At 36.5% G+C, this 16456-nt stretch overlaps 1 protein-coding gene across 1 annotated transcript; it reads left to right on the top strand.

The window, feature by feature from the left end:
* The first annotated feature begins 631 nt into the window (after positions 1-631).
* On the top strand, positions 632-12198 carry slc23a4 (solute carrier family 23 member 4). Its single transcript, XM_079874812.1, has 14 exons — positions 632-677; positions 2306-2358; positions 3623-3713; positions 4373-4516; positions 5080-5237; positions 7439-7598; positions 8306-8487; positions 9023-9143; positions 9218-9374; positions 9524-9777; positions 9955-10119; positions 10796-10904; positions 11032-11127; positions 11234-12198. The coding sequence occupies exons 3-14, from the start codon at positions 3666-3668 to the stop codon at positions 11497-11499; spliced, it is 1860 nt and encodes a 619-aa protein (XP_079730938.1). The 5' UTR covers positions 632-677; positions 2306-2358; positions 3623-3665; the 3' UTR covers positions 11500-12198.
* Positions 12199-16456: the final 4258 nt, after the last annotated feature.

The following is a 16456-nucleotide window of genomic DNA, read 5'->3' on the forward strand; positions in this document are numbered from 1 at the left end:
CCTCCCCCTTGTCCCTCATCTTTTATATCATATAGTATCATTAGTAGATATTGTTAGTGGTAGGCCTGGCTATATGTATACATAGTTCAGTTGAAGAGAGTGCAATAAAAATATAATGATGTAAATCATATGTAAATTATAATAATTAATTATAATATTCAACACATACATTTAGCCTTTTATTCTCAAAATAAATGTGAAAATGTCAGAGGTTTTCAGCTACTTCAATCTGCAAATTCCCATATTTAGGGCTAACCTTAATATAATGCTATTGTGTTTGAAATCAAGAATCTTATTAAATGCTATTCAGCCACCTGCTGGAAAAGAACGTACGTTACATGCTTAAAGGGAAGTGGTTGAAATTATGAGCAAAATAACAATAATTATAAAATAGGGAACTGTCACTGATCTATATAATGTCATTCTATATAGATCAGTGGGAACTGTACAATTGTAAATTTCTGGAATGGAAATGCCATGGACATATCTAAAGTGACCATATTGTCTAATTATGCACAGCTCTTAAATATGTAATCAGCTAGATGCTCTTTGAAAGTGCAATCTCTATAAATAATCAGGGTTCTCAAGTCTCACGCATTGGCCGTGAGACACACCGTACGTTCGTTACTAGGTAACCAACAACATCGCGCGAACACACGTCGTGATGGAGAAGCCAGGTAAGTTGGAAGAAAGCTCGTCTAACATTTTTAGGCTAGAACATTTAATATATAGCCCATTGTATACATTATTATTGATGCAGTCAAAAACTCTACAACTACTTTGCAACTAGGCCAGAAGCTTTGGCTCAGTTTGGCTAGCTTACGTTATCTGAAACTAAGGGAAATGTTAGTGGATATGGGAAGGAATGAAGATGTATTTCTTCATTTTATTTTAAATTATATATTATACTGTATTAATAGTCTTTCTAGTTACATTAAGGCTACATGTATTAAAGCAGAGTGCTCTGGGTAATATTTTATATCCTGTCAAAACATACATTAATCATTGCCATTGCATACACACACACACACACACACACACACACACACACACACACACACACACACACACACACACACACACACACACACACACCTTAATACTCTAATATGTCATTTGTTCACAATGTCCCACCACACAATAAATCATTATACCATTTCGACTAGACACATTCAAAATGCAAAAAGATTTGTTTTTCCAAACTGTTTGGAGCAATTTGTTATATTTTTGTAATTTTTGTATATTTGTAATTTTGAAATATAACATTAAAGAGTATATTTGATGTGATGAATTGCTCTGTCATTTATCAGATTTACCAATTGTTATAATTTCAATTTGTGCTGGTTAATTATGAACAATGGGTAAAATTGGGGGGCGGGGGCGCAGCTCCATTAGGGCTTCCTCCAAGCTTTTGATAAAACTTGAGAACCCTGAAATAATATTAAAAAATTATGAATGACTGGACAAGTCATGCAAATTCATTGTTCAAATTGAGTGGGAAGGTTGTATAACTTAGCCGTTATATCTGAGCTATAATCTTGAGCATTAACTAGTTACACAGTTACAACTAAGGCCACTAACATCACAGTCTCGGTTCCAAAAAGGACTGTGCCTTGAGCCACAGAGCTGCTCTGAAGATCAAATTTGCATGGCTATAACTAATGACTGTAAAAAAAGAAAAGTTGACTTAACTTAAAATTATACGGCAACTTGCTGCACAGATGTTTTTGAGTTGACTCAACTAAAACATCTCTATAGTTGAGTTGACTCAACTATAACATCTCCAGTTGAGTAAACTCTATTAGTTGAGTCAACTCAAAAAATCTGTGCAGCAAGTTGCCTTATAATTTTAAGTTAAGTCAACTTTTCTTTTTTTACAGTGTAGTTGTACAATTGTAAATCACAGAGGATCTACTGCCATTGAAACAATTACTGATCACTAAAAGTAAGATATTTCATAATAAGCTACATCATTCCTTTAGTCTATTCATGCATGCATGCTGCACATATCAGCTTAATGTATTGATGGTAGAATGAAGCATGTCTAAGTACATGAAGAAGAGAATAGGCTGAGAAAAAGACCTCATGACACACTGTACTTCTAGATGTCCATTCTTCACCAGACTGCATGTGATTTTATTTTCTCAGACTATGTGGCACATCTACTGGTTTTCAAACACGTTAATTTGATTGGCCAGGAAATCTGGCACATCATTATAAATCATGAGTGCAGTGAAAAGAGGGTGAAAGATCACATGTGCATTATCTGGAAAACTTCCTTGACCTTCATAATCATTTACTACAGGATGGCCCTATTAAAACAGTGAGATTCATTTCATGTGAGGAATCTCCGTTAAGGTAAGTAGACGGCATGTCTTAACATTTTCTAATGGTCTAATGAAATAAATGTTCTTATGTTCACAAGAGCTTACTGGGCATTCAGTGGGGTTGATCTGATGAGAGAATGATTGGATGATTAGGTTTGTCCTGTCACTATCTAAGATAAATCTGCAAAATGATAGACATGTGATACGTAGTATTTGGGAAGTCTTGCATTGGTCTGGTTTTGAGAGCTTTACAGGAATGTAAAACCCTTATTCTCTGCGGTACATCCAATAAATTACATAAGAAAGAAAAGGGATATTATTCATGGTTTACTCCAAAAATGTTTCTCGGGTTTATTTTTGAAAGTTAGGTTTTTATAGGCACATAAATTAACAGTTCATTATGTTCACACGTTGTCATATGGGGATAACAGGAATACTGCCAGTATAGTATCACAGGTTTTAAAATAAAATAAGTAAAAGGATCACATAATTGCTATAATAAGAAGGATTTTCTACACTGGCAGAGACAGTGTAGAAAATCTTGCAGGGAAACAGTTTCAGCATAATGTTGAACTTTTGAAAAATATCAAATATTATATACTTTGGATGTTTTTTGTTGATGTGCTTAAGTACTATATATATTAAATACTGTTGTGCATTTTAGTCTTGATTTTCCCATTATAATACATTGTATATCAAGTAAAATTTATATTTATAAGATATATACTGTACTAATATATAATTAGTTATTATTTTTTAATAATTTTTTTCAGTTTTAGTTATTTTAATACTTAGTTAAACTAAATGAAAGTGTATTTTACTTCAAGTAACAAAAATGTAATGGTGTTAGTTTTAGTTTACTATAACAACCTCACACCAAGTTACAATATAAACCAAGCAATCATTCAGCAACATAAAATGACCCTTGCCCTGAGAGAAGTAATACATTATTCTCTTTTGTTTTTGATTGAAAGAAAGACAGAAAGACTTCCAAGATGCATTGCATGGCGATTGGTGCACATGCACACATTTGTGTGTGTGTGTCAGTGTGTATTCTTAAGCCAGAAAGAGCTCTGCTCCAGCAACACGTGGCTCTGGTCAGCTGCCTGCAAGTTGTGGTGTAATTGCGTTCACATGAGCAGCTGATGGGTCCCATTGAATTTACAATCAACTAAAGCATCCCATATCCAGTCCCGTGTCTCTACCCCCGCCACCCCCCCCCCCCCCCCCTTCTCCTCTCTCGTCTCTTCTTTATTATGCTGCCCTTAACTAGCTCTTGCCCTCTCTCTTTTTAGAATTTCCATTGAGAATTCTACACTGCCTCCTGTCTCCACACTCATGGCTCCAGAGAAGACCAGAGATGGGCTGGATAACTATGCATTTACTGTAAGTAACCTCCATTAATAGACAGAAATTTGATGTAGAATTACTTGATTATTTCTTAAATTAGTCTTCTAGAAGCTTCTAGAAATGGACAGATTTAATCCAGGGACTTTGAAGTTTGAATGTATTTGATCATGGGTGTGAAACATTGCTTGTTTTCATTGCTTAAATCTAAAAGTTGCGCCAGACTGCAGTCAGGTTATCAGTTGTATAAGTTGTACAGATGTACAAACACAATTGTAAAAAGCTATGGTGTGTGATAATTTCTTTTTATGACCAACGATTCTAATCACTCAAGATGATTCAAACATTACTCATGTGTTTGTTATTGTGGTCATGCTCAGTGTTTTAACGGCTGGAATGTGTAACTGAAGCAATGTGCGTGTATCATTCAGAGCCCATTTCTCTTTTGATATATAAAGTTATTATTTAGCATACAACACCAATTTCTTTGACATTGCAGTCATTTTCATTATAAAAACAGCAATACAAAAGTAAGAGACCAGTCTCTCTGGAGCGAGGTGCATTGGTTTTTACTCACAAATCCAAATGAGTGGAAGTGAAAAAATATTTACACATGCCATGTGAAATTGACTGAATTAGGAAAGGTTGTTGATTGAAATCTGCTGGGACAGAAACTGTTTAATCTCTCTTGACTTTAGGTTGATGGTGTAGACCGCTTCTGTGAGTTACCGGGAAATGAGGATGGAAGAGGTAGTTTTTCAGAGGAGGGAGACCGTAACAAGCTAGCATATTGTGTCACCGATGTTCCACCATGGTACCTTTGCATCTTTTTGGGGATTCAGGTAAGCACACATCTTCCTCTGAACATTGATTTATCTTACATCACTGGACTCATCTAAATCAATTCAAATTGATCAATCTCAATTGGATTATATGCACTATGAACAGTACAGTATTCATCAGTAAAAATTTACAGTTTCAAAATAGAGTGTGGTCCAAAATCTAAAACCACATTAACAATCTAATGTTAACAAATTCTGAAATTTGGACTAAACCACTCATATGGATTAGTTTTGCGATCTCTTTATGAACTTTTTGAAGCGTCAAAGTGGTAGTTCGGAGCTGCCAATGGAGAGAAAAAAAACTCTCAGATTTCATTTAAAATATCTTCATTTGTGTTTCGAAGATGAACGAAAGTCTTATGGGTTTAGAACGACACAAGGGTTAGTAATTGATGACAATGTTTTTACATTTTTTTGGGTGAACTAACCCTTTAAATGATTAAATTTTGCAAAAATAAAAGCATTTTCATTAGTGATCTCAGACTTTCGGACATCACATAGAATGTGTTTAGTAGGTTACTAAAAAAGACGCACATAACTAATTCTCTCCATCTCTCCAACAGCACTATCTTACAGCTTTTGGTGGCATCATAGCCATTCCTCTGATATTGTCTCAGGGCCTTTGTCTACAACATGACGGCCTCACGCAAAGTCACCTAATCAGTACTATTTTCTTCGTGTCTGGGGTGTGCACCCTACTGCAGGTCACTTTTGGAGTCAGGTATGGTTCCTTATCACTCATGGCAATGTTTCACAGAGAAAAAACTGCACAGCAGAAATGAATAATACTGACAGAAACAAGGCCAAAGTCAGTGTACCGAAATAGGAAATTAGGTAAAGACGTGTAAAGATTTTTTAAGGATGAGGTGTTGGTTAAACAACGAAACACTATGGGCCCTATCTTGTACCCAGCGCAATTTACTTTGTACACCGACGCATGTATCATTCCTATTTCGCACCCGCGCACACCTCCACAGACGCACGTCGGTAAATTAGGAAATGAATTTGCGCTCCCGGGGGCGGTCCAGCGCAAAGAGGAGGTGTGTTCCGGCGCAAACGTTCCCTGGTGCTATTTTGCAGGTTTAGAAAACAATTCCGTCACTGACCAGGAAAAACCTAGTCTAAAGTCAGTGGCGCGTTGCGCATATTCATATGCTATTTTAAGGGCGCATGCTTGGCCATAATCAATGTAGCGTGTGCACAACGCGCATGCACTTTGCTTATCTCATCTAGCCTACACACTGACGCAGCAGTTCTCATTTTTAAAAAACCATACATTATTACAAGGAACAGTATTAACACACAAGGGAAATTATTGTTGTGTCCATGAAGATGTGAAAAAATAGGCATAAAACTAGCTTACACATTTACCCAAATTATTATACGCCTGTTTAACCGAAGCAAATTTGGGTGGGTTTCTCCCATCCCCATACAATGTCACTTCTCTGTCTTTTACGGCCCTGACGAGAACGTCGGTCTCCTCGGCTGTGAACCGCTCCTGGCGTGCGCCTGGCAAATCTGCCGTTATAATAGCAATCCGCCATGGAACAAGCGTGCCTGCTCTTAAAGGGAATGTGAGATGTCGCTCTGATTGGTTTATTTCACGTTACGCCCAAACCACACCTATGAATAATGAAGCTACTTCAGACCAACCCATTTTAGATTTGCGTCGGGCGCAAGAGTCATTTATCCCGCCGGTATAATAGCAATAGCGCCCAAGACCCGCCCACAAAGTTACTTGCGTTTCGCGCTTGATACTTGCGTTTCAGATCATTAAAATAGGGCCCTGTGAGTGTTTTGATTATTGTCATGAATCAGTGTTGTGTTGTGGTTACTGAGACACAAGGGACTTTCTTTGTCAATTATTTAACTATGGGTGCTTAGTAATGAAAAGCTGTTTTTCATATAGCAAATTTCTGCAGATACCTTCAAATACACTTTGAGTGAATGTGTTCACTGACCTATTAAAGTGTGAATAATGGCTTAGCAATGTTTTCACCGTCTGATAAGCCTCTGCATGTTTTAGGCTGAAATCCTATTGTGTTCTGCTAGGGCTGCTTTGCCTGAATAACAGGCCAAAGAAATCCTGCTATGTTAACTCTACAGACCTTAACATCTTCGAGAGCATTCGCTTTTATGATAATCAAACATTATGAATTTGAAACAATCTATTACTGATGTATAAGAGAAATATGGGCCATTGGTCAGACTGATTCCTGCAGTAGCTGAAAACCATAATAGGATTAGGAATTTTCCATCTTATTAGCAAGAAGTTCAGCACATTCCTCAGGATTTTGATTTTATGAAAATTTGTCCCAGCACCCCTAAAACTATCTAAATTACCTTTTGTTGGTGTAACTGATTTGGTGCAAGCTTGCTGTGTAAATGCATAAAACAGCTCAAGATGTTTACTTGTAGGAATCTTGTAAAATTAGCCATTATATGACATTTAATGAGATTTTAATAAACTAAAAGTACAGTAAATCTTATCTACTAATCGTATTTATTTATTTACCTTGTTTTTAGCTTGCTGAAATGGATTAGTTAAAGCATTGCCCTTTAGTAAGGGATCAGGAAGGGTTAAAGTTGACATGAAACGGAAGTTGCAAGAACGACTTCTTGTACAAAATTTAGGATTGGACTTGATTTTGAACATTTCTGTGATCTCCGGAGAGTGACAGGTTGTCCCGCCCTCACGCCTGCAAGTGGGAAGAGAAGTTATTTTGATTAAAGATTATGAGTTATAAAACAAACTCCAAACAATTTCCAAGTTGACAAAAGGGTTTGAGACACATCTCAATAATATAAAAAGTGAGACCCTATGCACTTTTTAAAAACAAAAATAACAATCAAAACCAAAACCAATACCAAATCAAAAAGGTAGATTTTTGGTGACAAGGTTTTTCTCTTTCCCAATGCAAGGTTACCCATTCTCCAGGGTGGAACGTTTACGTTCCTTTCGCCCACCATGGCTTTGCTTTCAATGCCTGAATGGACCTGTCCAGCCTGGACACAAAACGCCAGCCTGGTCAACACCACCTCACCCGAGTTCATAGATATTTGGCAAAGTCGAATGCAAGTGGTGAGTATCTCAATTACTGGTAGACCCATGTAAGGATACATGTGTAGAGTAGTCCCAAATTTTATTTGCATAGTTAAAGTCGTCATGAAGTGATAATCTCTTCTTCCCTATGACGTATATCTTAGTGAAACGGCTTCGCCAACAAGAAAAAATGTAGAAAAAATTGCTGTGATGAGTGACAAGTTGTCCCTCCCTTGTGTGAGTAAACACGTCATCAGAGAAGAGAAGTCATGGTATTAAATAAAACTCAATCAAAAAATGTAAAATCAAATGGCTGGTAAAAATGTATACTTTCTGGATAACAAACTTGCAACATGTTTTTGTTGAAATGATGAACTGTGGTTCCTTGAGGGTCACCCGTGTGAACTTGAGGGAAACTCACTCCACTAAAGTGAGTAGGCCTACATCAACTAAAAATGGTCTTGGGACCAGCTGGTTAAATGCAAAAATAGTGAAAAGTGAGAAATCCATTACCAGTTTGCAAGTTGATTGATAAGACGTGGATTAGTATTTTATATTCTAACCCAATGAAATTCATACTTTTGGGGCCCACTGCATATTTAGATAGATGGAAAGGCAGATGTAAAGATGTTATGTAAAAGAAGATAGCTATACAAGATTATCTTGTATAGAGCAACACAACATCTAAAAGAATATCGTTATAACATAAGGCTAAAATTCTGTTTCTGTTGTCTTCTCTTGCACAGCTCCAAGGCTCAATAATGGTTGGCTCCCTATTCCAAGTGCTGGTGGGATTCTCCGGTCTCATTGGCCTCTTCATGCGTTTCATTGGCCCATTGACCATCGCACCAACTATTTCACTAATCGGCCTATCGCTGTTTGACTCCGCTGGCATGAACGCAGGAAACCATTGGGGCATCTCTTCCATGTTTGTACTTTCTCAGAATTAATTATCGTTAATCTAAATTTTACGTAGGTACACTGAATACTGTTTAGAAAAAGTTATATTTTTTGCTTTTAGTGTAGGCTAGATAAGTACAACAAGTTACTGTAAATGTTTTTATGAATGAAAAATATATTTGTATAGTGTATATTTACATTAATATAATATATATTAATCAGAGACATATTTAGCAAGCACAAAAACAGTGATATATTTTGCAAGAAAACCTCATTTAGGGTGACAGTATCAAACTTGAACAGGTAAATTTATAATAAACATAACAAAATACCCCAAATAACATAACTTAGTCGAAAACACATTACATAGTAAAGTGACTCCAATTCTAGAATAATTCTTGTATATGAGTTGATTTACTTGAATTGTCGGAACACATTCACTAGAACGAATCAGACTGTCCAGCAAGGATTTTTAATGCTTTAACTTAAAAGCACCTTTTATACTTATACACTTAAACTTAATCTGACACGGAGCCATAACACAGTCTTATTGTCCTCCACAGGACGACGTGTTTGATTGTGATATTCTCGCAGTACCTCCGTCATATTGCCATACCTTTCCCCAAATACAGCAAAGCCAAGAAATTTCACACCACCAGGATTTACATATTTCAGATTATGCCTGTAAGTTTTATATCTGTTTTCTAAATATAAATGCTTCATAAAAATACCTTTATAAGCAAAGTCTGTTTCCTCAGGTCCTGCTAGGAATCACTCTTTCTTGGTTGATTTGCTACCTGCTGACGATCTACAATGTCCTGCCCTCAGACCCTGATAAATATGGCTATCTAGCTCGGACTGACATCAAAGGAGATGTTACGGGCAGGGCGCCTTGGTTCAGATTTCCTTATCCAGGTATTGCAACCAGCACAATTAAGACAAATAAAGTATTTTATATGACCATTGCTCTATCTTTTCAGGACTCATTTTTGCTGTTGTATTATCAGATGGGTTATTGAAATCATCAATATATATATATATTTTTTTATGGATATGTAATTCAGGTCAATGGGGAGTGCCAACTGTTAGTCTGGCGGGAGTTTTTGGAATCCTGGCAGGAGTTATATCCTCAATGATTGAATCAGTTGGTGATTATCATGCCTGTGCCAGGTTATCTGGTGCTCCACCTCCACCAAGACATGCCATTAACAGGGGCATTGGCATTGAGGGCATTGGATGTCTGCTGGCAGGTGCCTGGGGCACAGGCAATGGAACCACATCCTACAGTGAGAACGTAGGAGCCTTGGGGATCACCAAGGTACAACATTTTACAATGATAAGATTTATTACAATAATTCAATTTCATAATGATTGCATAGGCTTACAACACTACTATCCACTATCTTAAAAAAAAATAAAAAAAAGAGAGATTGTGAGAGATTGTTTGGAATTTTTTTTTATTGAAGTTACAGAGAGGAACCTTTCGTCTTTACAGGTTGGTAGTCGCATGGTGATTGTGGCCAGTGGCTTTATAATGATTATAATGGGAATGTTTGGGAAAATTGGAGCCATATTTACTACAATACCAACGCCTGTCATTGGAGGAATGTTTCTGGTCATGTTCGGGGTCATTATGGCTGCTGGTGTTTCAAACCTACAGGTAAAACCAGAATTGTTAATGCAAAAAGCTTCACATTAGGTGCTCATATTGTACTACCGGTCAAAAGTTTGGGGTCGGTAAGATTGTTTTTGAAAAAAGTATCATTCTCACCAAAGCTGTGTTTATTTGTTCAAAAATACAGTAAAAACAGTAATATTATAGAATATTATTACAATTTAAAGGAACTGTTTTCTATTTTAATATATTTTAAAATGTAATTTATTCCTCTGATGGCAAAGCTGAATTTTCAGCATCATTACACCAGTCTTCAGTGTCACATGATTCTTCAGAAATCATTCTAGTATGCTGATGTTGGTGCTCAATAAACATTTCTTATTATTATCAATGTTAAAAACAGTTGTGCTGCTAAATATTTTTGTGGAAACCATGATCATTTTTTTTCAAGGTACTTTGATGAATAGAAACTCAGACAGCAACATTGTGTCGGCCAAGATTCGGCCCACATCTGGGACGTGTGGAATCCACGTATCAGATGTGGGACGGATTTGGCCTGACACAATGTTGCCGTCTGGATAGTTTAAAAAAAAACAGAATTTACTTGAAATAAAAATCTTTTGTAACATTCTAAATGTCACTTTTGATCAATTTTATCAATCCTCGCTGAATAAAACTATTAATTTAATATGATATATTGACTGATTTCCATTATTAATAGTATACAGACATGAATTCTTCACGCAACATCTTCATCTTTGGATTCTCCATGTTCACTGGGCTTACCATTCCTAACTGGATAATGAAAAACCCCACATCTATAGCAACAGGTAGCCATTTAAACCATGATCAGTCCTGGAAAAGCACATACCGACTCTTTATAAATACAGACCCATCTGCTCACAACATCCTGTTTGAATTCCTATTAAATCTCCTGTGCTATACTTTTTGTATTAGGAGTTGTTGAACTGGACCATGTGCTTCTAGTGCTTCTGACAACAAGTATGTTTGTTGGAGGATTATTTGGATTTCTCCTTGATAACACAATACCTGGTGAGTTCTGCTAACAATCTGCTTCAGTTACTGTACCAATTCCAATATCTGATTCATCAAATAACTTAGCGCCTTTGCGATAACAGTCTGTTTAATATTCCTGCAGGAACAAAACGCGAACGGGGCATTGTTGCATGGAACATGGCCCACCAAAATGAGTCAGACAACACCTTAGAAAGTGATGACGTGTATGGGCTGCCCTTTGGAATTAAAACCTGCCTCTCTTCCTTCACATGGACCAAATATGTGCCCTTCTGCCCTACACACAAAGTCAGCACACAGGATGACACACCATCCAGTTTGGATTCTTTGGACACCAAAACAGAGCCTAACAAGGCTGATGCTCACATCATAGTGGGGGTGGCATTATAGTCTGTGATGGGGACTTTCATCTAAAAATCAGTGACAATTTAGTCTAAAGTAGTAAAAGCTCCAAATTCTGCGACATTCAGAGGTATGGACTGAACTGAGAAGGCAGCTACCCCCATATTCATAATTTTATATCTAATCTGAAGCAGTACTGTTCAAATATATCTCTCTCTATTTTCATCTTTATGAATTATCTGTAAACATAATGTTATTGCATAATGGGTAACACTTCACTATAATGTCTCATTAGTTAATGTTTGTTAATGCATTAACTTTAACTTACAATGAGCAATGAGTAACTTATTTGTTACAGTATTTATTAATCTTTGTTAATGTTAGTTAATAAATATACAACTATTTATTGTTAGTTCATGATAGCTCAGGTCCATTAAATAATATTAACATACACAACTTCTGAATGAATGTAATGGTAAATGTTGAAATTAACATTAATAAATGCTTTACCTATGTTTCATTGTTAGTTCATGTTAACTAATGATTGAACTAATGTTAACTAGAGTAAAGTGTTACCGATTAATTTGTTTCTTTTCTTGCGGTGCTCTATGGGGTGATTTCAAATAAAGATGAGAAGTGCAAACATTTATTCAATGCTCATAATTGTATATGGAATGATTATAAATTGTATTGTATTGTATTTCTTACACATATTTTGTTTTAAATAAATTATTTTATCTGCCTTTTACTCAGCCTCTATTTTTACATATTGTTTTAAGAAGTAACAAAAAAGTTTATAGATTTTTATAACGTAAATATTACTATATATCTGTAACACATCATCTAAATAATCACCATAAATAATATTTTCCGGCAGGTTTTAGTAATTTTGCTTGCTTAAAGTTTAGGTCATAGTCTTTCAGCCAAATTAATTTTCAAATTGGCAACACTCTAGGCTATTTGTCATGAGTTCTTGTTTTATAGCTTTGTCTCTTTGGTAGGTGGTTTGGGCTTGGGCTATTTTCTGATCAACATATGCCATTGTAATTGTCAACACCATTCACTAGAGCAGAAGTCAGCCTACGCAGATTCTTGAACACAATGGGCTGCCCTCATTTATAAAATGTTGCATGCACATGTTGCGTACAAGCGATCATTTCTCAAATGTGCGTACGTGTAGGCCTAATTCAGAGAACGAACTTACGCACGCACTAAAAAACTGCGTAGCACGCCTCTCTTCAGAATGAGAAAAGCTATAAATCGCAAATGACCTTGAAATTATGCGCAGCTGAATGGTTTCAGATCTCCACCTTGTAAACGCCCCCTAATTAATGTAATGTAGCCTACATAAAAGTGCACAGACAATGGCGAGCGGCAAGAGTAGTTTAGATTTCCAATAGGGCTAGGATTGGGATTCCTCAATACAACGCCTACGGTGAAATAATTCGGTGGGTCACAGAAATAACACCCGAACAAAACAACGATTGTTTGATTCTTCCTAAACGCTACAAGACATTTTATTCTTGCAGTGTTATACAAATATAGGCTAACTAGCAAGGTAGGCCTACAAATTTACACATTTTACACAATAAATAAACTCAGTTTTGGAATTCACACGATGTTATTGAAGCTTTTTATTAAGCTTAAATGAACACACAATTTATGGATTATAAATCTGTTAACTGCTCTGTGGAGATCCTTAAAACACACCTGATGGACACATGCTGAAATATTGTCTGTATTTAAAGGGGCCTCAGAGACTCTAAACCCCAGATAATGAGGCCGTATAAAATATCTTGACGCTGTAGTGTTGATTGACAGTGTTGAGGTGGACGTGAAAGTTCAGGAAAAGTTTCTAAAAAGACCACAATACAAAATGAAACTGTAGCGTGGCAGTTAACAGGATTAAACGATTTACACTAAGCTTTGCTGAGACAAGTAAGTAGGTCTAAGCTATTACAGTTTTTCTCATTTGCTAACACACATTTCATGAAAAAAATGACAATTTTCTCACAACTATAGGCTAAACGTAATCTCAAAACTACACAAATAATTCAGTCAAAACCATTATCTTTTATCAGAATCAAACTCTGGCCTCAGGTGACACAAAACCTAACAAATAGCCTAAGCTACATGTGTACGCTCGTGTTTTTTTCAACCACAAGATGGCGCTAAATAACAACAGTTGTCACTCTTCCACACATTTCAACCCATTTTGGAGCTCCAATTCTCTCTACAGTCCATTGTCAATGATCTGCTAAATTCACCTTTGCAAATAGACGAAGAACCATCATGGATGGTCTTTGGTTAATCCTAAACCTTTTTGCACCCCTTTCCTCCCATTTGAATCAGACTATTGAGCTCTAACACAGACGCATGCTGTAAGCATTTGCTAAAAGAAGGACACCTACTTGTCTAATTGTCAAAATCAAGCCTAAGTGCATCAGCAGCAGATGTTCCTCTGCGTTCCAATTGAAGGCGTTGCTGTTATAAATGCTCACATAAGTAAAACAGTGTGAAACACACCCAAGGTGCATATGAGTTGATTTAGTGTTATGGAGCTTGGAGTTGAAAGCATGGTTGGTGGAAAACTGTGGTAGGTCTGCTAAGTGCCTTATTATATATTGCATTTGAAAATCCTGGTCTGTTCTGTAGAAGAATCTGTGAAATACTGAGCTGAACGTGCATATGCCCTCACCTAAATCAAGGTATTTTTCTACAAATGTGTTATAACTTGACATTATGTAAAGGTCAACATTCAGTGAATATTTTTTGGGCCTGAAAATGTTCCCCTCACCTTTCACAATATCAGCTCATACTGTTCTTTGAATTTTCAAGATTGTTTTAATTGTATATATGTGCATATAGTTTTTGATCAATTAAACAATGAAAAAAAAAAAAAAAAATGCATCATGTATGTTAGTAACATTACCTTGTCTGACAACCTGCATCTCATTTAATTTCTGAATTTCTCTCAATTATTGTTTTTTATGCATCTGTTGTTTATTTCAAATATGCATGCATATCTGTATATGCACTGGCCAATAAGTTTAGTTTTAAACTGGTTTTGCACAATGACGTCTATCACTTCACAGTCGTGCTGAAAGGGAAAAAGAATGAAAACCACATTTTTTTGTCCATCTTCCATCCTGCTGAGTGCATGATTCTTGGCACCTGTATATCAGTTTCCATTGAGGACAGAATCCTGCGGAAGCCATCTGTTGTAATCTCTCCATCCTCAGGCTTCTGGTCCAATGTTCCTCCCTTTCCCTAAATCACTATTAAATGAGACTTTGTGATTAGGGATGGTGAAGCTGATCATCCTAACCACAACAGAGCTAACTTACTCAGGCGTGACCATCAAACTATTACCTATCTGCTCCTCATAATCAGCCTGCTGATCATGTTAATCACTCACCAAAAGGAGAAATATATATTCCAAGAGAGAGACTAAAGCACTTTCAAGAGCACGCAATTTTTCCACAGTAAAAGCATCTTGTTATTTCTGAGGAGGAAAAGGAGGGAATATTTGGGCTTTAATATAATAATTAAAATACTAGAGTGAAAGGACCCAAAATTAAAATAATATATAAATTAAAATAAATGTGCCTTTTCATGAGGTTAAGCATGTTTTGGCTACATTGTGATTTAACAATAATATAAGATGACAAATGGCAAAAGTACAGCCTGGCCATTAAAACAAGATTACACTTATGTCTGTTACCATGGGCCAATCAGCAACCATCTTCAACCAATCAGAACACCTTATTAAACAGTTACCACCTAGCAGCAGCCTAGCAACCAATCAGAACCATCAGCATTTTAGCTGTGAATTTTGCATATATATATATATTTTTTTTTAAAGAATATAGTGCTTTTTTTATTTGTATTTTTTTAAAGCTACACTGTGTAACTTTTTTAGTTGATTCTTAGCAAAAAACACTTAGTTCTTTCAAAAATATATGTGCTCATTAATATATATTTACTTCTTTCAAGTAATAAAGTATTCTCTTAAGTTTATAATCTGCCATTGGAAGTACATACGGGTGAGGGGTTCGTATGCCGGTCGCCATGTTGCCCCTCCATCTTGAAACTACATTAGCCAAAGAGGGACATACCAGTAAATTCAAGCTTCGCCTTTTGCGTTTTTCACTCAGTGACACCGTGACGAATGCGAGGGGGAGATTACTCGCGAGCTCGCGAGTGCCGGCAGATTTGAAAGATAGTGTGTGTGTGTGTGTGCGTGCGTGCGTGCGTGTGTGTGTGTGTGTGTGTGTGTGCGTGCGTACTCACATTTGAAAGAGAGAATTAAAACGTCAACGCGACAGACAAATCAGCAAGACCATAGTCAATATTGGAGTAACTTTTCCCAGATGGAAAGAGCTCATGAGGAGAAAAGATTTTAAAACGGACGCCGAGGTTGCCTGCTTTCTTCTCGACAGGTAATTCATCCTGTTGTAATTGATTTGTGTAAATTCGAAGTTTTATAGTTGCTTGTCTAACCATAGCATGGCTGTGCATAACGCCAGAACGACCTCTAGTATAACTTCATCCTCGCGTCAATGGGGAAAAAGTATTGTTTAACGTTACCTTGTAACATAAATCTGTGCTGCGACGGATCACAGGTAATGAATAGTTTTAAAGGCGCAATTTTTTAAGCTATATAAAAAAAGGACACTGTAAATTTTTGTTATTTTTAATTGCTTTTACTTTGTACACATTGTAACGTTAGCCTAATCTGATTATGCTGGGATAGCCGATTCCAAGGGTGACGTTTACCTCCTGACATCTGTCCTGTAGTTTTATTCATTTTAGACGTATTGTTTATTATTGTCATGGACGAAGTGATAACTGGAAGCCATGTTAATCTTGGAATAATACGGCCACCGTAGGAGTTAAAACGCCCTCGGAATTGAGAGGAACAGAAACTAATTTTCACTGGGTAGTCATATACAATTTCACCGCTAGATGGGGGTAAAAATCACACAGTGTAGCTTTAAAGAAA

The sequence above is a fragment of the Squalius cephalus genome (genome assembly GCF_949319135.1).
Source record: "Squalius cephalus genome assembly, chromosome: 6".
NCBI classification, from domain to species: Eukaryota; Metazoa; Chordata; class Actinopteri; order Cypriniformes; family Leuciscidae; genus Squalius; species Squalius cephalus.